This window comes from Carcharodon carcharias, chromosome 1 (assembly GCF_017639515.1).
Source record: "Carcharodon carcharias isolate sCarCar2 chromosome 1, sCarCar2.pri, whole genome shotgun sequence".
Lineage (NCBI taxonomy): Eukaryota > Metazoa > Chordata > Chondrichthyes > Lamniformes > Lamnidae > Carcharodon > Carcharodon carcharias.
The window spans coordinates 264,542,619-264,568,704 of record NC_054467.1 but is presented as its reverse complement, the minus strand read 5'-3'; the positions used below and the strand labels follow the sequence as shown (position 1 = coordinate 264,568,704).

General features: G+C 49.3%; 1 protein-coding gene across 1 annotated transcript in view; it reads left to right on the top strand.

Moving 5' to 3' along the window:
- Positions 1–16,456, top strand: part of zgc:64106 (uncharacterized protein LOC393348 homolog) — a 90,384-nt gene extending 73,928 nt beyond the window's left edge. Inside the window, exon 6 of the mRNA XM_041184011.1 lies at positions 16,253–16,456. Within this exon, the coding sequence (XP_041039945.1) occupies positions 16,253–16,456 (204 nt within the window). The remainder of the gene's footprint in view (positions 1–16,252) is intronic.
- The last annotated feature ends 9,630 nt before the right edge of the window (positions 16,457–26,086 follow it).

Sequence of the window (26,086 nt, the reverse complement as noted above, 5' to 3'; positions counted from 1 at the left end):
TTCCATCCCCCCCGTACACCTTTCCATCCCCTGTACACCTTTCCATCCCCTGTACACCTTTCCATCCCCCCTGTACACCTTTCCATCCCCCCTGTACACCTTTCCATCCCCCCTGTACACCTTTCCATCCCCCCTGTACACCTTTCCATCCCCCTGTACACCTTTCCATCCCCTGTACACCTTTCCATCCCCTGTACACCTTTCCATCCCCTGTACACCTTTCTATCTCCACCCCCCTGTACACCTTTCCATCTCCACCCCCCTGTACTCCTTTCCATCCCCCTGTACACCTTTCCATCTCCACCCCCCTGTACACCTTTCCATCTCCATCCCCCTGTACTCCTTTCGAACCCCCTGTACTCCTTTCCATCCCCCTGTACACCTTTCCATCCCCCTGTACACCTTTCCATCCCCCTGTACACCTTTCCATCCCCCTGTACACCTTTCCATCACCCTGTACACCTTTCCATTCCCCTGTACACCTTTCCATCCCCCTGTACACCTTTCTATCCCCTGTGCACCTTTCCATCCCCCTGTACACCTTTCTATCCCCTGTACACCTTTCTATCCCCTGTGCACCTTTCCATCCCCCTGTACACCTTTCCATCCCCCTGTACACCTTTCCATCCCCTGTACAGCTTTCCATCCCCCTGTACACCTTTCCATCTCCATCCCCCTGTACACCTTTCCATCCCTTGTACTCCTTTCCATCCCTTGTACTCCTTTCCATCCCCTGTACACCTTTCAATCCCCCTGTACACCTTTCCATTCCCCTGTACACCTTTCCATCCCCTGTACACCTTTCCATCCCCTGTGCACCTTTCCATCCCCCTGTACACCTTTCCATCCCCCTGTACACCTTTCCATCCCCCTGTACACCTTTCCATCCCCCTGAACACCTTTCCATCCCCCTGTACACCTTTCCATCCCCTGTACACCTTTCCATCCCCCTGTACACCTTTCCATCTCCATCCCCCTGTACACCTTTCCATCCCTTGTACTCCTTTCCATCCCCTGTACACCTTTCAATCCCCCTGTACACCTTTCCATCCCTCCTGTACACCTTTCCATCCCCCCTGTACACCTTTCCATCCCCCCTGTACACCTTACCATCCCCCCTGTACACCTTTCCATCCCCCCTGTACACCTTTCCATCCCCTGTACACCTTTCCATCTCCACCACCCTGTACACCTTTCTATCCCCCTGTACACCTTTCCATCTCCACCCCACTGTACACCTTTCCATCTCCATCCCCCTGTACTCCTTTCAAACCCCCTGTACTCCTTTCCATTCCCCTGTACACCTTTCCATCCCCCTGTACACCTTTCCATCCCCCTGTACACCTTTCCATCCCCCTGTACACCTTTCCATCCCCCTGTGCACCTTTCCATCCCCCTGTACACCTTTCTATCCCCTGTGCACCTTTCCATCCCCCTGTACACCTTTCCATCCCCCATCCCCCTGTACACCTTTCTATCCCCTGTACACCTTTCTATCCCCTGTACACCTTTCTATCCCCTGTACACCTTTCCATCCCCCTGTACACCTTTCCATCCCCCTGTACACCTTTCCATCCCCTGTACATCTTTCCATCCCCTGTACACCTTTCCATCTCCACCCTCCTGTACACCTTTCCATCTCTACCCCCCTGTACACCTTTCCACCCCCCTGTACACCTTTCCATCCCCCTGTACACCTTTCCATCCCCCTGTACACCTTTCCATCCCCCTGTACACCTTTCCAACCACTGTACACCTTTCCATCCCCCTGTACACCTTTCCATTCCCCCCGTACACCTTTCTATCCCCCCCTGTACACCTTTCCATCCCCCTGTATATCTTTCCATCCGAGTGTACACCTTTCCATCCCCAGTATATCTTTCCATCCGACTACACCTTTCCATCCCCTGTACACCTTTCTATCCCCCCCTGTACACCTTTCCATCCCCCTGTACACCTTTCCATCCCCCCCTGTACAAATTTCTATCCCCCCCTGTACACCTTTCCATCCCCCTGTACACCTTTCCATCCCCGTGTACACCTTTCCATCCCCGTGTACACCTTTCCATCCCCCCGTACACCTTTCCATCCCCCCCGTACACATTTCCATCCCCCTGTACACCTTTCCATCCCCTGTACACCTTTCCATCCCCTGTACACCTTTCCATCCCCTGTACACCTTTCCATCCCCCCTGTACACCTTTCCATCCCCCTGTAAACCTTTTCATCCCCCCTGTACACCTTTCCATCCCCCTGTACACCTTTCCATCCCCCTGTACACCTTTCCATCCCCCTGTACACCTTTCCATCCCCTGTACACCTTTCCATCTCCACCCCGCTGTACACCTTTCCATCTCCACCCCCCTGTACTCCTTTCCATCCCCCTGTACACCTTTCCATCTCCACCCCCCGTACACCTTTCCATCTCCATACCCCTGTACTCCTTTCGAACCCCCTGTACTCCTTTCCATCCCCCTGTACACCTTTCCATCCCCCTGTACACCTTTCCATCCCCCTGTACACCTTTCCATTCCCCTGTACACCTTTCCATTCCCCTGTACACCTTTCTATCCCCTGTGCACCTTTCCATCCCTCTGTACACCTTTCTATCCCCTGTACACCTTTCTATCCCCTGTGCACCTTTCCATCCCCCTGTACACCTTTCCATCCCCCTGTACACCTTTCCATCCCCCTGTACACCTTTCCATCCCCCTGTACACCTTTCCATCCCCTGTACACCTTTCCATCCCCCTGTACACCTTTCCATCTCCATCCCCCTGTACACCTTTCCATCCCTTGTACTCCTTTCCATCCCTTGTACTCCTTTCCATCCCCTGTACACCTTTCAATCCCCCTGTACACCTTTCCATCCCCCCTGTTCACCTTTCCATCCCCCCTGTACACCTTTCCATCCCCCCTGTACACCTTTCGATCCCCCCTGTACACCTTTCCATCCCCCCTGTACACCTTACCATCCCCCCTGTACACCTTACCATCCCCCCTGTACACCTTACCATCCCCCCTGTACACCTTTCCATCCCCCCTGTACACCTTTCCATCCCCTGTACACCTTTCCATCTCCACCCCCCTGTACACCTTTCCATCCCCCTGTACACCTTTCCATCTCCACCCCCCTGTACACCTTTCCTTCTCCATCCCCCTGTACTCCTTTCGAACCCTCTGTACTCCTTTCCATCCCCCTGTACACCTTTCCATTCCCCTGTACACCTTTCCATTCCCCTGTACACCTTTCCATCCCCCTGTACAACTTTCTATCCCTTGTGCACCTTTCCATCCCCCTGTACACCTTTCTATCCCCTGTGCACCTTTCCATCCCCCTGTACACCTTTCCATCCCCCATCCCCCTGTACACCTTTCTATCCCCTGTACACCTTTCTATCCCCTGTACACCTTTCTATCCCCTGTACACCTTTCCATCCCCCTGTACACCTTTCCATCCCCCTGTACACCTTTCCATCCCCCGTACATCTTTCCATCCCCTGTACACCTTTCCATCTCCACCCCCCTGTACACCTTTCCATCTCTAACCCCCTGTACACCTTTCCACCCCCCTGTACACCTTTCCATCCCCCTGTACACCTTTCCATCCCCCTGTACACCTTTCCAACCACTGTACACCTTTCCATCCCCTGTACACCTTTCCATCCCCCTTGTACACCTTTCCATCCCCCTGTACACCTTTCCATCCCCCCTGTACACCTTTCCATCCCCCTGTACACCTTTCCATTCCCCCTGTACACCTTTCCATCCCCCCTGTACATCTTTCCGCCCCCTTGTACACCTTTCCACCCCCCTGTGCACCTTTCCACCCCCCTGTGCACCTTTCCACCCCCCTGTACACCTTTCCATCCCCCTGTACACCTTTCCATCCCCCTGTACACCTTTCCATCCCCCTGTACACTTTACCATCCCCTGTACACCTTTCCATCTCCACCCCCCTGTACACCTTTCCATCGCCCTGTGCACCTTTCCATCCCCTGTACACCTTTCCATCCCCCTGTACACCTTTCCATCCCCCTGTACACCTTTCCATCCCCTGTACACCTTTCCAACCCCTGTACACATTTCTATTCCCCCCTGTACACCTTCCCATCCCCCTGTACACCTTTCCATCCCCCTGTACACCTTTCCATCCCCCTGTACACCTTTCCATCCCCTTTGTATATCTTTCCATCCGAGTGTACACCTTTCCATCCCCCGTATATCTTTCCATCCGACTACACCTTTCCATCCCCTGTACACCTTTCTATCCCCCCCCGTACACCTTTCCATCCCCCCGTACACCTTTCCATCCCCCCGTACACCTTTCCATCCCCCCGTACACCTTTCCATCCCCCCGTACACCTTTCCATCCCCCCGTACACCTTTCCATCCCCCTGTACACCTTTCCATCCCCCTGTACACCTTTCCATCCCCTGTACACCTTTCCAACCCCTGTACACCTTTCTATCCCCCCCTGTACACCTTTCTATCCCCCCCTGTACACCTTTCTATCCCCCCCTGTACACCTTTCTATCCCCCCCTGTACACCTTTCTATCCCCCCCTGTACACCTTTCTATCCCCCCCTGTACACCTTTCCATCCCCCTGTATATCTTTCCATCCGAGTGTACACCTTTCCATCCCCCGTATATCTTTCCATCCGACTACACCTTTCCATCCACTGTACACCTTTCTATCCCGCCCTGTACACCTTTCTATCCCCCCCTGTACACCTTTCTATTCCCCCCTGTACACCTTTCCATCCCCCTGTACACCTTTCCATCTCCATCCCCCTGTACACCTTTCCATCCCTTGTACTCCTTTCCATCCCCTGTACACCTTTCCATTCCCCTGTACACCTTTCCATCCCCTGTACACCTTTCCATCCCCCCGTACACCTTTCCATCCCCCCCGTACACATTTCCATCCCCCTGTACACCTTTCCATCCCCTGTACACCTTTCCATCCCCCCTGTACACCTTTCCATCCCCCCTGTACACCTTTCCATCCCCCCTGTACACCTTTCCATCCCCCCTGTACACCTTTCCATCCCCTGTACACCTTTCCATCCCCTGTACACCTTTCAATCCCCCTGTACACCTTTCCATTCCCCTGTACACCTTTCCATCCCCTGTACACCTTTCAATCCCCCTGTACACCTTTCCAACCCCTGTACACCTTTCCATCCCCCCTGTACACCTTTCCATCCCCCCTGTACACCTTTCCATCCCCCCTGTACACCTTTCCATCCCCCCTGTACACCTTTCCATCCCCCTGTACACCTTTCCATCCCCTGTACACCTTTCCATCCCCTGTACACCTTTCCATCTCCACCCCCCTGTACACATTTCCATCTCCACCCCCCTGTACTCCTTTCCATCCCCCTGTACACCTTTCCATCTCCACCCCCCTGTACACCTTTCCATCTCCATCCCCCTGTACTCCTTTCGAACCCCCTGTACTCCTTCCCATCCCCCTGTACACCTTTCCATCCCCCTGTACACCTTTCCATCCCCCTGTACACCTTTCCATTCCCCTGTACACCTTTCCATCCCCCTGTACACCTTTCTATCCCCTGTGCACCTTTCCATCCCCCTGTGCACCTTTCCATCCCCCTGTACACCTTTCTATCCCCTGTACACCTTTCTATCCCCTGTGCACCTTTCCATCCCCCTGTGCACCTTTCCATCCCCCTGTGCACCTTTCCATCCCCCTGTGCACCTTTCCATCCCCCTGTACACCTTTCCATCCCCCTGTACACCTTTCCATCCCCCTGTACACCTTTCCATCCCCCTGTACACCTTTCCATCCCCTGTACACCTTTCCATCCCCCTGTACACCTTTCCATCTCCACCCCCCTGTACACCTTTCGATCCCTTGTACTCCTTTCCATCCCCTGTACACCTTTCAATCCCCCTGTACACCTTTCCATTCCCCTGTACACCTTTCCATCCCCTGTACACCTTTCCATCCCCTGTGCACCTTTCCATCCCCCTGTACACCTTTCCATCCCCCTGTACACCTTTCCATCCCCCTGTACACCTTTCCATTCCCCTGTACACCTTTCCATCCCCCTGTACACCTTTCTATCCCCGTGCACCTTTCCATCCCCCGTACACCTTTCTATCCCCTGTACACCTTTCTATCCCCTGTACACCTTTCTATCCCCTGTACACCTTTCCATCCCCCTGTACACCTTTCCATCCCCCTGTACACCTTTCCATCCCCCTGTACACCTTTCCATCCCCCTGTACACCTTTCCATCCCCTGTACACCTTTCCATCCCCTGTACACCTTTCCATCCCCCTGTACACCTTTCCATCTCCATCCCCCTGTACACCTTTCCATCCCCCTGTACACCTTTCTATCCCCTGTGCACCTTTCCATCCCCCTGTACACCTTTCTATCCCCTGTACACCTTTCTATCCCCTGTACACCTTTCTATCCCCTGTACACCTTTCTATCCCCTGTGCACCTTTCCATCCCCCTGTACACCTTTCCATCCCCCTGTACACCTTTCCATCCCCTGTACACCTTTCCATCCCCTGTACACCTTTCCATCCCCCTGTACACCTTTCCATTCCCCTGTACACCTTTCCATCCCCTGTACACCTTTCCATCCCCTGTACACCTTTCCATCCCCTGTACACCTTTCCATCCCCTGTGCACCTTTCCATCCCCCTGTACACCTTTCCATCCCCCTGTACACCTTTCCATCCCCCTGTACACCTTTCCATCCCCCTGTACACCTTTCCATCCCCCTGTACACCTTTCCATCCCCCTGTACACCTTTCCATCCCCTGTACACCTTTCCATCCCCCTGTACACCTTTCCATCTCCATCCCCCTGTACACCTTTCCATCCCTTGTACTCCTTTCCATCCCCTGTACACCTTTCAATCCCCCTGTACACCTTTCTTTCCCCCCTCTTCACCTTTCCATCCCCCCTGTACACCTTTCCATCCCCCCTGTACACCTTTCCATCCCCCCTGTACACCTTACCATCCCCCCTGTACACCTTACCATCCCCCCTGTACACCTTTCCATCCCCCCTGTACACCTTTCCATCTCCACCCCCCTGTACACCTTTCCATCCCCCTGTACACCTTTCCATCTCCACCCCCCTGTACACCTTTCCTTCTCCATCCCCCTGTACTCCTTTCGAACCCCCTGTACTCCTTTCCATCCCCCTGTACACCTTTCCATTCCCCTGTACACCTTTCCATTCCCCTGTACACCTTTCCATCCCCCTGTACACCTTTCTATCCCCTGTGCACCTTTCCATCCCCCTGTACACCTTTCTATCCCCTGTGCACCTTTCCATCCCCCTGTACACCTTTCCATCCCCCATCCCCCTGTACACCTTTCTATCCCCTGTACACCTTTCTATCCCCTGTACACCTTTCTATCCCCTGTACACCTTTCCATCCCCCTGTACACCTTTCCATCCCCCTGTACACCTTTCCATCCCCCGTACATCTTTCCATCCCCTGTACACCTTTCCATCTCCACCCCCCTGTACACCTTTCCATCTCTACCGCCCTGTACACCTTTCCACCCCCCTGTACACCTTTCCATCCCCCTGTACACCTTTCCATCCCCCTATACACCTTTCCAACCACTGTACACCTTTCCATCCCCCTTGTACACCTTTCCATCCCCCTTGTACACCTTTCCATCCCCCTGTACACCTTTCCATCCCCCCTGTACACCTTTCCATCCCCCTGTACACCTTTCCATTCCCCCTGTACACCTTTCCATCCCCCCTGTACATCTTTTGCCCCCTTGTACACCTTTCCACCCCCCTGTACACCTTTCCACCCCCCTGTACACCTTTCCATCCCCCTGTACACCTTTCCATCCCCCTGTACACCTTTCCATCCCCCTGTACACCTTACCATCCCCTGTACACCTTTCCATCTCCACCCCCCTGTACACCTTTCCATCGCCCTGTGCACCTTTCCATCCCCTGTACACCTTTCCATCCCCCTGTACACCTTTCCATCCCCCTGTACACCTTTCCATCCCCCTGTACACCTTTCCATCCCCCTGTACACCTTTCCATCCCCCTGTACACCTTTCCATCCCCTTTGTATATCTTTCCATCCGAGTGTACACCTTTCCATCCCCTGTACACCTTTCTATCCCCCCCCGTACACCTTTCTATCCCCCCCCTACACCTTTCCATCCCCCCGTACACCTTTCCATCCCCCCGTACACCTTTCCATCCCCCCGTACACCTTTCCATCCCCCCGTACACCTTTCCATCCCCTTTGTATATCTTTCCATCCGAGTGTACACCTTTCCATCCCCCGTATATCTTTCCATCCGACTACACCTTTCCATCCCCTGTACACCTTTCTATCCCCCCCCCGTACACCTTTCTATCCCCCCACGTACACCTTTTCATCCCCCGTACACCTTTCTATCCCCCCTGTACACCTTTCTATCCCCCCCTGTACACCTTTCTATCCCCCCCTGTACACCTTTCTATCCCCCCCTGTACACCTTTCTATCCCCCCCTGTACACCTTTCCATCCCCCTGTATATCTTTCCATCCGAGTGTACACCTTTCCATCCCCCGTATATCTTTCCATCCGACTACACCTTTCCATCCCCTGTACACCTTTCTATCCCCCCCCATACACCTTTCTATCCCCCCCCCGTACACCTTTCCATCCCCCCGTACACCTTTCCATCCCTCCGTACACCTTTCCATCCCTCCGTACACCTTTCCATCCCCCCGTACACCTTTCCATCCCCCCGTACACCTTTCCATCCCCCTGTACACCTTTCCATCCCCCTGTACACCTTTCCATCCCCCTGTACACCTTTCCATCCCCTGTACACCTTTCCAACCCCTGTACACCTTTCTATCCCCCCCTGTACACCTTTCTATCCCCCCCTGTACACCTTTCTATCCCCCCCTGTACACCTTTCTATCCCCCCCTGTACACCTTTCCATCCCCCTGTATATCTTTCCATCCGAGTGTACACCTTTCCATCCCCCGTATATCTTTCCATCCGACTACACCTTTCCATCCCCTGTACACCTTTCTATCCCCCCCTGTACACCTTTCCATCCCCCTGTACACCTTTCCATCCCCCTGTACACCTTTCCATCTCCATCCCCCTGTACACCTTTCCATCCCTTGTACTCCTTTCCATCCCCTGTACACCTTTCCATTCCCCTGTACACCTTTCCATCCCCTGTACACCTTTCCATCCCCCCGTACACCTTTCCATCCCCCCCGTACACATTTCCATCCCCCTGTACACCTTTCCATCCCCTGTACACCTTTCCATCCCCCCTGTACACCTTTCCATTCCCCCTGTACTCCTTTCCATCCCCCCTGTACACCTTTCCATCCCCCCTGTACACCTTTCCATCCCCCCTGTACACCTTTCCATCCCCCCTGTACACCTTTCCATCCCCCCTGTACACCTTTCCATCCCCCCTGTACACCTTTCCATCCCCCTGTATATCTTTCCATCCGACTACACCTTTCCATCCCCCCCTGTACACCTTTCCATCCCCCTGTACACCTTTCCATCCCCCTGTACACCTTTCCATCCCCCCCTGTACAAATTTCTATCCCCCCCTGTACACCTTTCCATCCCCCTGTACACCTTTCCATCCCCCTGTACACCTTTCCATCCCCCTGTACACCTTTCCATCCCCCTGTACACCTTTCCATCCCCCTGTACACCTTTCCATCCCCCTGTACACCTTTCCATCCCCTGTACACCTTTCCATCTCCATCCCCCTGTACACCTTTCCATCCCTTGTACTCCTTTCCATCCCCTGTACACCTTTCAATCCCCCTGTACACCTTTCCATTCCCCTGTACACCTTTCCATCCCCCCGTACACCTTTCCATCCCCCCGTACACCTTTCCATCCCCCCCGTACACATTTCCATCCCCCCCGTACACATTTCCATCCCCCCTGTACACCTTTCCATCCCCCCTGTACACCTTTCCATCCCCCCTGTACACCTTTCCATCCCCCCTGTACACCTTTCCATCCCCCTGTACACCTTTCCATCCCCTGTACACCTTTCCATCCCCTGTACACCTTTCCATCTCCACCCCCCTGTACACCTTTCCATCTCCACCCCCCTGTACTCCTTTCCATCCCCCTGTACACCTTTCCATCTCCACCCCCCTGTACACCTTTCCATCTCCATCCCCCTGTACTCCTTTCGAACCCCCTGTACTCCTTTCCATCCCCCTGTACTCCTTTCCATCCCCCTGTACACCTTTCCATCCCCCTGTACACCTTTCCATCCCCCTGTACACCTTTCCATTCCCCTGTACACCTTTCCATCCCCCTGTACACCTTTCTATCCCCTGTGCACCTTTCCATTCCTCTGTACACCTTTCTATCCCCTGTACACCTTTCTATCCCCTGTGCACCTTTCCATCCCCCTGTACACCTTTCCATCCCCCTGTACACCTTTCCATCCCCCTGTACACCTTTCCATCCCCCTGTACACCTTTCCATCCCCCTGTACACCTTTCCATCCCCCTGTACACCTTTCCATCCCCTGTACACCTTTCCATCCCCCTGTACACCTTTCCATCTCCATCCCCCTGTACACCTTTCCATCCCTTGTACACGTTTCCATCCCCTGTACACCTTTCAATCCCCCTGTACACCTTTCCATTCCCCTGTACACCTTTCCATCCCCTGTACACCTTTCCATCCCCTGTACACCTTTCCATCCCCTGTGCACCTTTCCATCCCCCTGTACACCTTTCCATCCCCCTGTACACCTTTCCATCCCCCTGTACACCTTTCCATCCCCCTGTACACCTTTCCATCCCCTGTACACCTTTCCATCCCCCTGTACACCTTTCCATCTCCATCCCCCTGTACACCTTTCCATCCCTTGTACTCCTTTCCATCCCCTGTACACCTTTCAATCCCCCTGTACACCTTTCAATTCCCCTGTACACCTTTCCATCCCCCCTGTACACCTTTCCATCCCCCCTGTACACCTTTCCATCCCCCCTGTACACCTTTCCATCCCCTGTACACCTTTCCATCTCCACCCCCCTGTACACCTTTCCATCCCCCTGTACACCTTTCCATCTCCACCCCCCTGTACACCTTTCCATCTCCATCCCCCTGTACTCCTTTCGAACCCCCTGTACTCCTTTCCATCCCCCTGTACACCTTTCCATCCCCCTGTACACCTTTCCATTCCCCTGTACACCTTTCCATCCCCCTGTACACCTTTCTATCCCCTGTGCACCTTTCCATCCCCCTGTACACCTTTCTATCCCCTGTGCACCTTTCCATCCCCCTGTACACATTGCCATCCCCCATCCCCCTGTACAGCTTTCTATCCCCTGTACATCTTTCTATCCCCTGTACACCTTTCCATCCCCCTGTACACCTTTCCATCCCCCTGTTCACCTTTCCATCCCCTGTACATCTTTCCATCCCCTGTACACCTTTCCATCTCCATCCCCCTGTACACCTTTCCATCTCTACCCCCCTGTACACCTTTCCACCCCCCTGTACACCTTTCCACCCCCCTGTACACCTTTCCACCCCCCTGTACACCTTTCCATCCCCCTGTACACCTTTCCATCCCCCTGTACACCTTTCCAACCACTGTACACCTTTCCATCCCCCTGTACACCTTTCCATCCCCCTGTACACCTTTCCATCCCCCTGTACACCTTTCCATCCCCTGTACACCTTTCCAACCCCTGTACACCTTTCCATCCCCTGTACACCTTTCCATTCCCCCTGTACACCTTTCCATCCCCCCTGTACATCTTTCCGCCCCCCTGTACACCTTTCCACCCCCCTGTACACCTTTCCATCCCCCTGTACACCTTTCCATCCCCCCTGTACACCTTTCCATCCCCTGTACACCTTTCTATCCCCCCCTGTACACCTTTCCATCCCCCTGTATATCTTTCCATCCGACTACACCTTTCCATCCCCCCCTGTACACCTTTCCATCCCCCTGTACACCTTTCCATCCCCCTGTACACCTTTCCATCCCCCCCTGTACAAATTTCTATCCCCCCCTGTACACCTTTCCATCCCCCTGTACACCTTTCCATCCCCCTGTACACCTTTCCATCCCCCCTGTACACCTTACCATCCCCCCTGTACACCTTTCCATCCCCCCTGTACACCTTTCCATCCCCCCTGTACACCTTTCCATCCCCCCTGTACACCTTTCCATCCCCTGTACACCTTTCCATCTCCAGCCCCCTGTACACCTTTCCATCCCCCTGTACACCTTTCCATCTCCACCCCCCTGTACACCTTTCCATCTCCATCCCCCTGTACTCCTTTCGAACCCCCTGTACTCCTTTCCATCCCCCTGTACACCTTTCCATCCCCCTGTACACCTTTCCATTCCCCTGTACACCTTTCCATTCCCCTGTACACCTTTCCATCCCCCTGTACACCTTTCTATCCCCTGTGCACCTTTCCATCCCCCTGTACACCTTTCTATCCCCTGTGCACCTTTCCATCCCCCTGTACACATTGCCATCCCCCATCCCCCTGTACACCTTTCTATCCCCTGTACACCTTTCTATCCCCTGTACACCTTTCTATCCCCTGTACACCTTTCCATCCCCCTGTACACCTTTCCATCCCCCTGTACACCTTTCCATCCCCCTGTACACCTTTCCATCCCCTGTACATCTTTCCATCCCCTGTACACCTTTCCATCTCCATCCCCCTGTACACCTTTCCATCTCTACCCCCCTGTACACCTTTCCATCTCTACCCCCCTGTACACCTTTCCACCCCCCTGTACACCTTTCCACCCCCCTGTACACCTTTCCATCCCCCTGTACACCTTTCCATCCCCCTGTACACCTTTCCAACCACTGTACACCTTTCCATCCCCCTGTACACCTTTCCATCCCCCTGTACACCTTTCCATCCCCCTGTACACCTTTCCATCCCCTGTACACCTTTCCAACCCCTGTACACCTTTCCATCCCCTGTACACCTTTCCATTCCCCCTGTACACCTTTCCATCCCCCCTGTACATCTTTCCGCCCCCCTGTACACCTTTCCACCCCCCTGTACACCTTTCCATCCCCCTGTACACCTTTCCATCCCCCTGTACACCTTTCCATCCCCCTGTACACCTTTCCATCCCCCTGTACACCTTTCCATCCCCCTGTACACCTTTCCATCCCCCTGTACACCTTTCCATCCCCCTGTACACCTTTCCATCCCCCTGTACACCTTCCCATCCCCTGTACACCTTTCCATCTCCACCCCCCCTGTACACCTTTCCATCCCCCTGTGCACCTTTCCATCCCCTGTACACCTTTCCATCCCCCTGTACACCTTTCCATCCCCCTGTACACCTTTCCATCCCCCTGTACACCTTTCCATCCCCCTGTACACCTTTCCATCCCCTGTACACCTTTCCATCCCCCTGTACACTTTTCTATCCCCTGTACACCTTTCCACCCCCCTGTACACTTTTCCATCTCCACCCCCCTGTACACCTTTCAATCCCCCTGTACACCTTTCCATCCCCCCTGTACACCTTTCCATCCCCCTGTACACCTTTCCATCCCCCTGTACACCTTTCCATCCCCCTGTACACCTTTCCATTCCCCCTGTACACCTTTCCATTCCCCCTGTACACCTTTCCATTCCCCCTGTACACCTTTCCATCCCCCCTGTACACCTTTCCACCCCCCTGTACACCTTTCCATCCCCCCTGTACACCTTTCCATTCCCCTGTACACCTTTCCAACCCCTGTACACCTTTCCATCCCCCTGTACACCTTTCCATCCCCCTGTACACCTTTCAAGGAGATAGAAGTTAAGATAAAGAAGGGGAAGTGTCCTTACCACAGGTGTCAGGTAGAAAATACGATTGAGAACCAAAAGGAATACAGAAGGTTCAGAGGGGAGGTAAAAAGCAAATAAGAGAAGCAAAGAGGGAGCCAACATAAAAGGAAATAGCAAAGTCTTCTATAGGCACACAAAAATTAAAAGGGTGGTATAAGCATGAGTAGGACCGATTAAGGGATAAAGGGGATTTACACATGGAGGCATTGCGCCTAACTGCAAATTATATCTGTCTTTACCAAGGAAGCAGGTGCTACCCAGGTCATGGTGAAATAGGAGGAAATTCACTCACCAGATGGGTTTAAAATGAAAAAGGAGAAGGTATTGCATAGGCTGTCAGTACATAAGCCTATCAAGGCACCGGAACCGGATGAGATGTACCCAAGGATACTGAGGGAAGTGAGAGTGAAAATTCCGGAGGCACTGATCATAATTTTTCAGTCTTCCCTAGAGTCAGGAATGGTGCCAGAGGACTGGAGAGTTGCACAAGTTACACCCTTGTTCAGAAAAGGATGTAAAGATAAGTCCAGCAACTATAGGCCAGTCAGTTTAACCTCGACGGTGGGGAAACTTCTGGAGACTATAACTTGGGAGAGAATTAATAGTCACGTGGACAAATGCAGGTTTATTAAGGAAAGCCAGCATGGATTTTGTAATGGAAAATAATGTTTAACTAACTTGCTGGAGTTTTTGAAGAGGCAATAGAGAGGGTTGATGAGGGTAATGCTGTTGATGTGGTGTACATGGACCTCCTAAAGACATTTCATACAGTGCCGCACCGCAGAGTTGTGAGCAAAGTTATAGCTCATGGAATAAAAAGGGCAGTAGGAACATAGATATAAAATTGGCTGAGTGACAGGAAAGGGAGGGTAATGGTTAATGGATGCTTTTTGGGCTGGAGGAAGGTTTGTAGTGGAGTTTCCCAGGAGTCGGTATTGGAACATTTGCTCTTCCTGATATATATTAATGATCTAGACCTTGGTGTACAGGGGACAATTTCAAAATTTGCGGATGATACAAACTTGGAAGCATTGTAAACTGTGAGGAGGACAGTGTGGGACTTCGAAAGGACATGGATTGTTAGGTAGCAGATGAAATTCAATGCAGAGAAATGTGAGGTGATAGATTTTGGTTGGAAGAACATGGAGAGGCAGTATAAAATAAAGGGTGCAACGCTAAAGGGGGTGCAGGAGCAGAGGGAGCTGGGTGTAAATGTGCATAAGTCATTAAGTGGAGCAAGACAGGTTGAGAAAGCAGTTAATAAAATTTACAGTATCCTGGGCTTCATTAATAGGAGCATAGAACAGAAGAGCAAGGAGGTTATGTTAAGCTTGTATGATATTAGTTAGACCTCAAAAGGAGTATTGCCTCCAGTTGTGGACACTGCATTTTAGGAAGGATGTGAAGGCATTAGACAGAGTGCAGAAGAGGTTTACAAACATTATTCCAGGCATGAGAAACTTCAAGATATAGAGGCAAACAATGGACTAAACATTATGATATCAGTGGTAATGAATGATTTGACATTGATGAGTACAGTGAGAAAAAGCATTTTCACACAACGAGTAGTTCAGGTCTGGAATCACTGCCTGGAAGTGTAGTGGAGGCAGGTTCAACTGAGGCATTCAAGAGGGCATTGGATGGTTATTTGAATAGAAACAATGTGTAAGGTTGCAGGGAAAAGGCAGGGCGATGGCACTAGGTCATAATACTCATTTGGAGAGCCAGTACAGACATGATGGGCTTCCTTCTGCACTGTAACAATTCAGTGATTCTGTGAGTACTGGAAAAGATCCAAGCATCTATGAAATAGCAACAGAACATCAAAAAACCCTTAAAGAAACAGAATTAGAATTGATAACAGACAGTTGTAATCAAATTATGAGGATAGGTTGAGAAGTTGGGACTGTTCTCCTTGCAGAAAAGAAGGCTGAGAGGAAACTCGATTGAGGTACTCAAAATCATGAGGGGTGAGGACGGAGCAGACAGGGAGAAACTGTTCCCATTGGCGGCATGAAGAAGAACCAGAGGGCATAGGTTTAAGCTAATTGTTTAAAGAAGCAAACGCGATATGAGCTAAGTATTTTTCACACAGCCAGAGGTTCGGGTTTGGAACGCACTGCCCGGAAGTGTGGGGGAGGCAGGTTCAATCGGGGCATTCAAGAGGGCATTAGACAATTATTTGAAAGGGAACAATGGGCAGGGGTACAGGGAGAAGGCAGGGCAATGGCAACAAATGAAATGCTCATTCGGAGAGCTGGTGCAGACGCATTAGGCTGAATGTCTTCTCTGCCCTCCTCTCCTCTTTCTGCTCTGTAACAGTTCTGTGATTCACTGAGTTGCTTTCTTTGACATTTTCTGTTCTTTGTAACTCTGAAATTCTCCGTGTTCCAGTCTTCAGAGGAAGGAGCGGTGAGCACCATCTACTGTGCTGTGTCTAAGGAAATGGAGGGTGTCAGTGGGAAGTACATCGACAGTGATTGCTCTGTCACTCTGCCCAGTCCAACAGCACAAGACCAAGCCTTAGCTAAAAAGCTGTGGGACATCAGTGAGTCACTCACCGGCCTCGACAAGCGGACAACTGGAGAGTCAAGTTAATGCAGTGTGAAACATTCTTCTGGTCTCTCCTCAGAGCTCTAGGCACACCCTTCAACGTGAACTTGTAACTTGAAACATCTCTCCTCCCCCTCCTCCCTTACCCTTACCCTCATCCCCATCCCCCTCTCCCTCCCCCTCCCCCTCCCCCTCCCCCTCCACTTTTCCTCCCACCTCCAGTCTCATGGAAATTTGGTCACAATGTTAGTGAGAGAGTCAACTGGTCTGCTTGTTACAAAAACTGAAAATGCTGGAAAAACTCAGCAGTTCTAACAGCATCTGTGGAGAGAAAAACAGAATTAACATTTCGAGTCCGTATGACTCCTCCTTAGAGCCTCTTTTGAGTCATACAGACTTGAAACGTTAACTCTGTGTCTCTCTCTCTCTCTCTCTCTCTCTCTCTCCACAGAGGCTGTCAGATCTGCTGAGTTTTTCCCGCATTTTCTGTTTTTCAGATTTCCAGCATCCGCAGTATTTCGCTTTTGTCTGTTTGTTGTCTGTAGTTATCATGGAGTTCAGGAAAACGTTGCTTTAGGTTTATGAGGATATCTTAACAAATAATGAATGTCTCATGTCACCTGGAATGTGAGTTTTGGTACATATTTGATCACAAGTGCCTGTTATCACTTCTAATTCTGTTTCTCTAAGGGTTTTTAGATGTTCTGTTGGTATTTCATCAATACCTGGAGTTTTTCCAGTACTCATAAATGCCAAATCATTCTTTACCTCAATGTTTGGACCATCATTTGCCTCTATATCTTGACGACTCCCTCAATTTGGACCAATGTGCAATTCACATGTATATTCTATCCATCTTTTTGCTACTGTAGCCCTTTCTAACAATTTCGTTTTTTCTCTGTCTTTTCTACACCCACTATCTGTTATTATCCTTTTCTTTCAACCTATCAAAGATTTCACTTTCCGGTAAGTGACTTTCATTTTGTGATTTCTTTCCAGCTCCAACGCTGTGTCACACAGCGGGTTACGCCATTTCTCTTTAGCCAGCTGACATCGTTTTCTTTGCTTTTCAATTTCATTATACTCGAGTGTTTATCTTTTCTTTCCCAATTCTGTCATCATTGCCAGGATCTCAACTGTCACCCGCTCAAGGGCAGCAGACACACGGGAGCACCATCACCTGGAAGTTCCCCTCCAAGTCACTCACCATCCTGACTTGGAAATATATCAGCCGTTCCTCCACTGTCGCTGGGTCAAAATCCTGGAACTCCCTCCCTAACAGCACTGTGGGTGTACCTACATCGCATGGCCTGCAGTGGTTCAAGAAGGCAGCTTCACACTGGTGTGAATAAAAAAAAAAACTCCTTGTTCTCTTTCTTTTCCATTTTGGTAATATTTCCCTTGCAGCCCGTTGTATACTCTCGCGTTTTTCCATTTGTTTTCTACTAATGGTTCTGAGGCCTTTGCTTGTTCTGTTCCCTTGGTCCTGAGACATTTACACTTGTTTTTTTACTTAAAGAGTAAACGCCCCTCTGATGTTCTCATCCTTCAAGACATCAATGTCTAATATCAAGGTCACACATCTTTTACTTTGTCGGTGTTTTCAGTTACATCTTAATTTTGGCCACAAGGAGACCATGATCTGAATTTATATCCACATGATACATGTGAACACTTGTTTATATCATTCCTCAAATGTTTCACCATCACATAATCTGTTTGATTCCCATACACATTTTAGAACTATAAGCTCAACGAGTCATCTCATTGAAGTGACCTTGAAAATTATAATAAGAAAATAATACATTTGAAGCAGAAATTGGTGAAACGCAGTCTGGATCTAGACCTGGAGTAGGGGGCGACAGAAGGAATATTTAACTTAATAACAATCTTTGATGAATATCTGGAAGTAAACAAAAGCATTTACATAGGCTTCACAGGCTATGAAAAAGCGTTTGATCGCATTTCATCACCAAAAGCTAAGAGACAAGAAATGTGACATTGACAGTAAAGATCTGAGATTCATCCAGAGTCCATACTGGGACCAAATAACCAGCAACGGGATGGATGTTGGACAATCATTGTACAGAGGACTACAACAAGGCTGTGTACTTTCACCAAAATTATTCAATCTGAACAAATATTCAGAGAATTAGATGTACTTCCAGGTGTAACATTTGGAGGCAGGAACATAACAAACTGGCCGTAGGCTGACAATGTAGCGCTGCTCGCAAAATCGGAAGAGGCCCTACAAAATATTGTAGATCAAGTAAAATCTAGAAGTTTAAAATATGGGATTGAGTACGAACACCAAAAAGACAAAAACAATGGTAGTTGGAGGGAGTGCATTAGAAGAAACTAGAGTGAAGATTGAAGTGAATGGTGTCACACTGGAACAAATAGGTAAGTTTATTTCGGACAAACGATAACAGAAGATGGCAGATGCAATGCTGAAGCCAGCGGAAGGATAGAGACAGCCAGAAGTAATTTTGTGAAGATGGAAGGATGTGTTTAGAATAAAAAAAACTCAAGCTTATAACAAGGAACAAGACTAATCACACTCTACATTCTCTCCACTTTCCTGTTTACCTCCGATACCTGGACAATCAGTAAAGATCTGGAGAAGAAAATGGAGGTCTTTGACATAGAGGATCCTAAGACGTTTGCTTCAAATTCCATACGCAGACCATAAGAAGCACTTGAAATTGCAAGAGTAAAAATAACTCTAAAAAAAGTGACATCCAGAAATGAAAATGTCAGTATTTCCACCATTTGATCAGAGCTGAAAATCTACAGAGATCTCTTCTGGAGGGCAAAGTGGAGGGCAGCAGAAAAAGGGCTGCTGGGCGTGGTTGAATGATGGACTTTACACAGCGGTTTCAGACAAGCTACAGTGGCTGTGTGAGGATGGCACAAGACAGATGAGCATGACATACCATGACAGGCAGATCTGACAGTAGGAGTAGCTCCAAGCAGCAGCAGGACAGTAGTGAGGAAACAGACACCTCAGTGCTGCTCAGTTTCAGGTAAATAAAACTGATCAAGCGCAGGTCTCACATCACCTAGAGTGTTCATTCAATCAAATCATTACTCTGGGTTCATGGTAACCTGGTTGCATGGTGCAGTGAGTATTGCTCCAATTACACACAAACTGATTATTATTACAACAGCACAAAATCATGTCATGCATAAAGAGGCCATTCAGTCCATCATGCCTGTGCCAGCTCTTTGAAAGAGCTATCCAATTCCTCTCACTCCTCCTGCTATTTCCTATAACTCAGGACATTTTTCCTTTCCAAGTACTTCTCCAATTCCCTTTTGAAAGTTACTATTTAATCAGTCCATTCAGGCAGCACATTCCAAATCACAACTCGCATTGAAAAAAATATTCTCCTCATCCTCCAGCTCTTTAGCCAATTTGAAAAAAAAAATCATTCATGGGATGGGGGTGCCGCTGGCTAGGCTGGCATTTATTCCCCTTCCCTATTTATCCTCGAGAACTGAATGTCTTGCTAGGCCATTTCAGAGTCAACCACATTGCTGTGGGTTTGGAGTCACATGTAGACCAGACCAGATAAGGACAGCAGATTTCCTTCCCTAAAGGACATTAGTGAACCAGATGGGTTTTTATGGCAACTGATTCTTGGTCATCATCAGACATGTAATTCCAGATTTTTAAAATTAAATTCAAATTTCACCACCTGAAATGGTGGGATTCAAACCCCAGAGCAGTACTCTGGGTGACTAGTCCAGTGACAATACCACTACACCATCACCTCCCCAATTGCCCAAGTAGTGAGGCAATGCAGGGCAAAGTCTAAACAGCCCGTAAAGCAGCAAACCAACATAATTGAATCAAAAAATACAGCAGAACCTGAAGCTGCTGACACCGACATCTATTCCCTGTATAACGTCACCGCTGTAAAAACCAAATCTATCACTGTCACAATCCAAGTTAATGAAAAGTCACTAATAATGGAGGTGGATACAGGAGCTTCAGCTGCAGTGAAGGGAGAGCACACATTCAAATAGCTTAACAAAGTTAGAAAACTAGTAAACCTGGAGCGGACAACTGCTAAATTAAAGCCCAGCGGCCTGTGATAACAGTTAAAGGAGGAGGACCCAGTCTTTTAGGCCAAGACTGGTTACAGAAGATCAAGATTGAGTGGCCTGAGATAGTTCACCTGTAAACAGGAGGAGTTCCTGAATGGCTAAGGGAATACGACAGGGTATCTTGGGATAAATTAGAGAAGTTAAAAAATGTGCAGGACGAGATATATGTGGATCCTCAGGCGACACCACACCTGTGCCTTATGCAATGAAGGAGAGAGTGAATGCAGAACTGCGCACCATCCAACCTGTCCAATTCTCAAGAATGGGCAGCAACTATTGTTCCAGTGGTTAAGCCTCACCAAATCATATCTATTTGAGGGGGCTGTAAATTGACCATGAACAAGCCAACAAAATGAAACAAGTACCCCATTCCAAGGGTAGATGATTTATAGACAAAGCTGGTGAGCTGCGCCTACCAATAATTAGAACTGGATAGTATGTCTCGAGAATATGTGACTATTAACACACACAAGGGTCTTTAACAATACACTCACCTACCCTTTGGAGTATCGTCTGCATGCGCTACCTCCCAGAGGACAATGGAGAGTCTTTTGCAAGGTGGTAGCTTATCCAGATGATGTTCTGATCACAGAGTCAACCAAGACCAAACACTTGGCCAACCAGGAGGAGGCGCTAAGAAGGTTCATGGAAGCCTGAGTCCGGTTAAAAAAGGAAAAACGCACATTTCGAGCACCAGAAGTTACCTGGGTCACAGGGTGGACACCATGGGTTTGCATCCAGTAGAAGGGAAAGTTTGGGCAATAAAAGGTGCCACCTTGCCATCAAATGTAACCGAACTCAAGTCCTTCCTGGGTATGATCAACTACTGTAGCCACTACTTGCCTAACTTATCAACTGTGTTGGCACCATTACACTTGTTGTTAAAAAAGAATCACGGTTGGTTGTGGAATTCACAACAGGAAGAAGCCTTTGTGCAAGTAAACAAACTGTTACATTCTTCATGTTTATTGGTAATTACCACCCATCAAAAGAGTTGGTATTGACATGTGATGCCTCTCCTTGTGATGTGGGAGCTGTGTTATCACATAGAATGGAAAATGGATAAGAAAAGCCCATTGGCTACGTCTCAAGAACCCTCTCCACGGCCAAGAAGGGCTATTCTCAGCTAGAAAAGGAAGGTTTATCGGTGATATTCGGAGTGAAGAAATTCCATCAGCATCTACATGGATGACGTTTCACTATTGTGTCAGACCATACACCATTAATGGGTTTATTCAGTGTGGATAAAGCCATTCCACCAATAGCATCAGCAAGAATACTGGGCTCTGATATTATTTGCATATGAGTATAACTTTATGTACCATCCTGGCTTGCATATTGCAAATGCGGACACAATCAGTTATCTACCGTTCCCAGATAGCATTGCACACGCTCCTGTTCCACAAGAAGCTGTGTTATTACTGAATTTCCTGGATTCGCTGCCTGTGTGCATGAAGCAAATTAGAATTTGGATGGACAGAGGTCCAATATTGTCGAAAGTCAGGGACATTGTTTTGCAATGATGGTCAAATTTGCCTGTATCTGAAGATTTGAGACCATTCCATGGTCCAAAAAACAGAGTTAAGTTGTCAAGATGGAATCTTGTTGTGGGGATCAAGGGTTGTGGTCCTCTCACAAGGTAGAGAACCACTCTTGACAGGGCTTCACAGTGTGCATTCAGCCATATCAAAGATGAAAATGCTTGTACGAAGCTATGTCTGGTGACCAGGCATAGGCAATGACATTGAGAGCATGGTCAAGCGCTGTCTCCACTCTCAGCAACAACAGAAGTTGCCTGTTTCAGCTCCACGGCATCTGTGGGAGTGGCCTGGTCCACTCTGGGTTAGACTACATATTGATTATGCAGGTCAAAAACAGAAAACGCTGGAAAAAACTCGGCAGGTCTGGCAGCATCTTTAGTCTGTATGACCCTTCCACAGAGCTCTGAAGAAGGGTCATACGGACTCAAATCGTTAACTCTGTTTCTCTCTCCACAGAGGCTGTCAGACCTGCTGAGCTTTCTCCCAGCATTTCTGTTTTTGCTTCAGATTTCCAGAATCCACTGTATTTTGCTTTTATTTGATTTTGTAGGACCATTCTTAAGTACCATGTTTTTATTGATCGTAGATGCACATTCTAAATGGACATATGTATACCGAAGTTAAATCGCCAACATTGAGCTCCACTATCGAGAAGCTGCATCATTGTTTAAGCATACGGGGCACACTTGAAACCATCATTTCTGATAACAGTACAGCCTTTACCAGCACCGAGTCTCAGGAATTCATGGATCTGAATGGAATCAGACATACTAAAACAGCCCCTTACAGCCTTATCCAATAGTTTAGCCAACACAGCTCTCAAGTCTGGTATGTAAAGGTTATCAGAAGGTGCTCTAGAATCTCAACTTTCCCACTTGCTTCTCAGCTATAATTACAATGCCCCATTCAACTACGGGTTCAACACCGTCTGAATTATTGATGAAATGCCACCTACGTACACGGTTAAGGCTGGTGTTTCCGAAATTAGAGGGGAAGGTAGAGAGGAATCAGAGTAATCAAAAATTAGACCATGATATTCACAGCAAAGCTCACACATTCAGTGTAGGTGACACAGTATTCATGTGAAATTCCGAAAGGAGACCTTGTTGGGTTCCTGGGACCATTGTCTCAGGGGCTGGCCCAATATCTTTCCAAGTACAAGTGGGAGATAGAATCATTCGTAAGCATGTCGATCATATTCATGATTAAGAGACATTCCAACAACCGACTATTCCGCTCACGATTAACGTTGAGCCATCAATTCCTGAGGTACCAGCTGGACCTAGAATACCCGATGTCTCTGTAGAGTGGCCAGACCCAGAACTGCCACTTTCTAATGATGTGTCTCCTGCTGCAGTTCCAGGTCCCAACATTCCTACTGAGGGACCTCAAGTGGTAGCACTACACCGCTCAGGTTGTATTGGGGGATCACCTCAGAGGCTGGAGCTTTAATCACCTGAAGTTGTATATATTTATATAATTGTTGGATATTCAATGTTGTCCTGTAAATAGAAATTACAAAAAAAACTAAAGGGGGAGCAGTAATGTAGTTACTATGAGTATAGCCTCTCCTGCTTCCTATCTGAGGTCACGTGATGTTCTGGGAGGCTCTGACAAATGAGCCCAAAGCACAGGGTATCTGGGGGGGGGGGGGGGGGGCTTCCTGATGAGAGTCCTGATTGAGCATGTAGCACCTGAAAAGCTCTCTGTAATAAAGTAATCTGGTTCTTGTTGAAACCTGTCCACTCCATCAATTACAGGGGAGGGAAGAGAGGGGGGAGCGGCAGAGAGAGGGGGAGGAAGGGAGACAAACTGGACAGGAGCAGAGAGCGGGAGGAGCAAAGAGCGGGAGAAGGGTAGGAGCAAAGAGAGGGGGAGGAGCAGAGAGAGAGAGGGAGGAGGAGAGAGAGGGGGAAGAGCAGAGAGGGGGAGGAAGGGAGACAAACTGGACAGGAGCAAAGGGGGCGAGCAGCAGGTACAGGGGAGGAGCAGAGAGCGGGAGGAGCAGAGAGCGGGAGGAGCAGAGACAGAGAATGGAGCAGAGACAGAGAGGGAGGAGCAGAGACAGGAAGGTGCAGAGAGATGAAAAGGAGCAGGGAGGGGGAGTTGCAGAGTGAGGGGAGGAGCAAAGGGAGGCCAAGTGGCAGAGAGGGAGGGATGGAGCAGAAAGGGTGATGCTGAGAGACAGAGGAACAGAGAGAGAGGGGGAGTGGCAGAGAAAGGGAGGTGCTGAGACAGAGGGGGAGGAGCAGAGACAGAGGGAGGAGGCACAGAGAAAGGGGGAGGAGCAGAGACAGGGGTGGAGGCTCAGAGAGAGGGAAGAGCAGAGAGAGGAGGAGGAACAAAGAGAGGGGAGGAGCAGAGAGAGGAGGAGGAACAGAGAGGGGAGGAGCAAAATACCGCGGACCCTGGAAATCTGAAATAAAATCAGACCATGCTGGAAAGACTCAGCAGGTCTGGCAGCATCTGTGGGGAGGGAAACGGGGTTAACATCTCTGAAAGGTCTTCAACCCAAAACGGAAGATCCCCCATTTTAATCGCCCCACTGTTGCCAGGCTGGACCCCAAAGTCTGGAATTCCCTCCCTAAATCTCACCACCTCCCTCACTGCCTCTCTTTTCTCCTCTTTCATACCTCCCTCTTTGACCAGGGTTTTGGTCACACCTGTCTTAATATACGGCTCCATGTCAAATTCTGTTTGATAACACTGCTGTGAAACAGTGAGGGATGGTTCATTACTGAAGGTGTTATATAAGTGCAAGTTATTATTCTCATGATAAATATTGAGTCTAACTCAGATCACAGTCTTGTTCCCATTTCCACCTCTCTTGCAACTTGTGCGCAAACCTTCGTATGTACCCTGAAATAGGCTTCTGACCCTATGTTCATCGCATCACTGTATAAATACAAGTTATTACTGTTACTGCCTATTATGTTGTGATAAATACAGAGATGTTTTACATACAACGGGTTGGGTCATAAAGCAGCTTATGTTATATTCTAGGTTGTGTTATATAGTTGTGTTATATGGCAGGGTAGAGTATACCTGAGATTGTGTTCTATAGCAGTACATATATAGTCATAGAGTTACACAGCACAGAAACAGGCCCTTTGGCCCATTGTGTCTGTGCTGGCCATCAAGCCCCCTATCTATTCTAATCCCATTTTCTAGCACTTGACCCATTGCCCTGTATGCTAGTGCGTTTCAAAATCTCATCTAAATACTTGTTAAATGTGAGGATTTCTGCCTCTACCACCCCCTCAGGCAATGAGTTCCAGATTCCAACCACCCTCTGGGTGAAAATTTTTTTTCCTTAAATCCCCTCTAAATCTCCTGCCCCTTACCTTAAATCTATGCCCCCTGGTTATTCACACAGAATCACACAATGCAGAAGAGGCCCTTCAGCCCATCGAGTCTGCACTAACATGTGAGAAACACCTGACCTACCTACCTAATCCCATTTACCAGCACTTGGCCTTGAATGTTATGATGTGCCAAGTGCTCATCCAGGTACTTTTTAAAGGATGTGAGGTAACCCGCCTCCACCACCCTCCCAGGCTGTGCATTCCAGACCCTCACCACCCTCTGGGTAAAAAAGTTTTTCCTCACATCCCCCCCTAAACCTCCTGCCCCTCACCTTGAACTTATGTCCCCTTGTGTCTTCTTAACCACCTTATCTACCTGTGCTGCTGCCTTCAGGGATCTATGGACATGTACACTAAGGTCCCTCTGATCCTCTGTACTTCCTAGAGTCCTACCATTCATTGTGTATTCCCGTGCTGTGTTAGTCCTCCCAAAATGCATCACCTCACACTTCTCAGGGTTAAATTCCATTTGCCACTGCTCTGCCCATCTTACCAGCCCATCTATATCGTCCTGTAATCTAAGGCTTTCCTCTTCACTATTTACAACCACCAATTTTCGTGTAATCTGCGAATTTACTGATCATACCTCCTATATTCACGTCTAAATCATTAATGTACACTACAAGCAGCAAGGGTCCCAGCACCGATCCCTATGG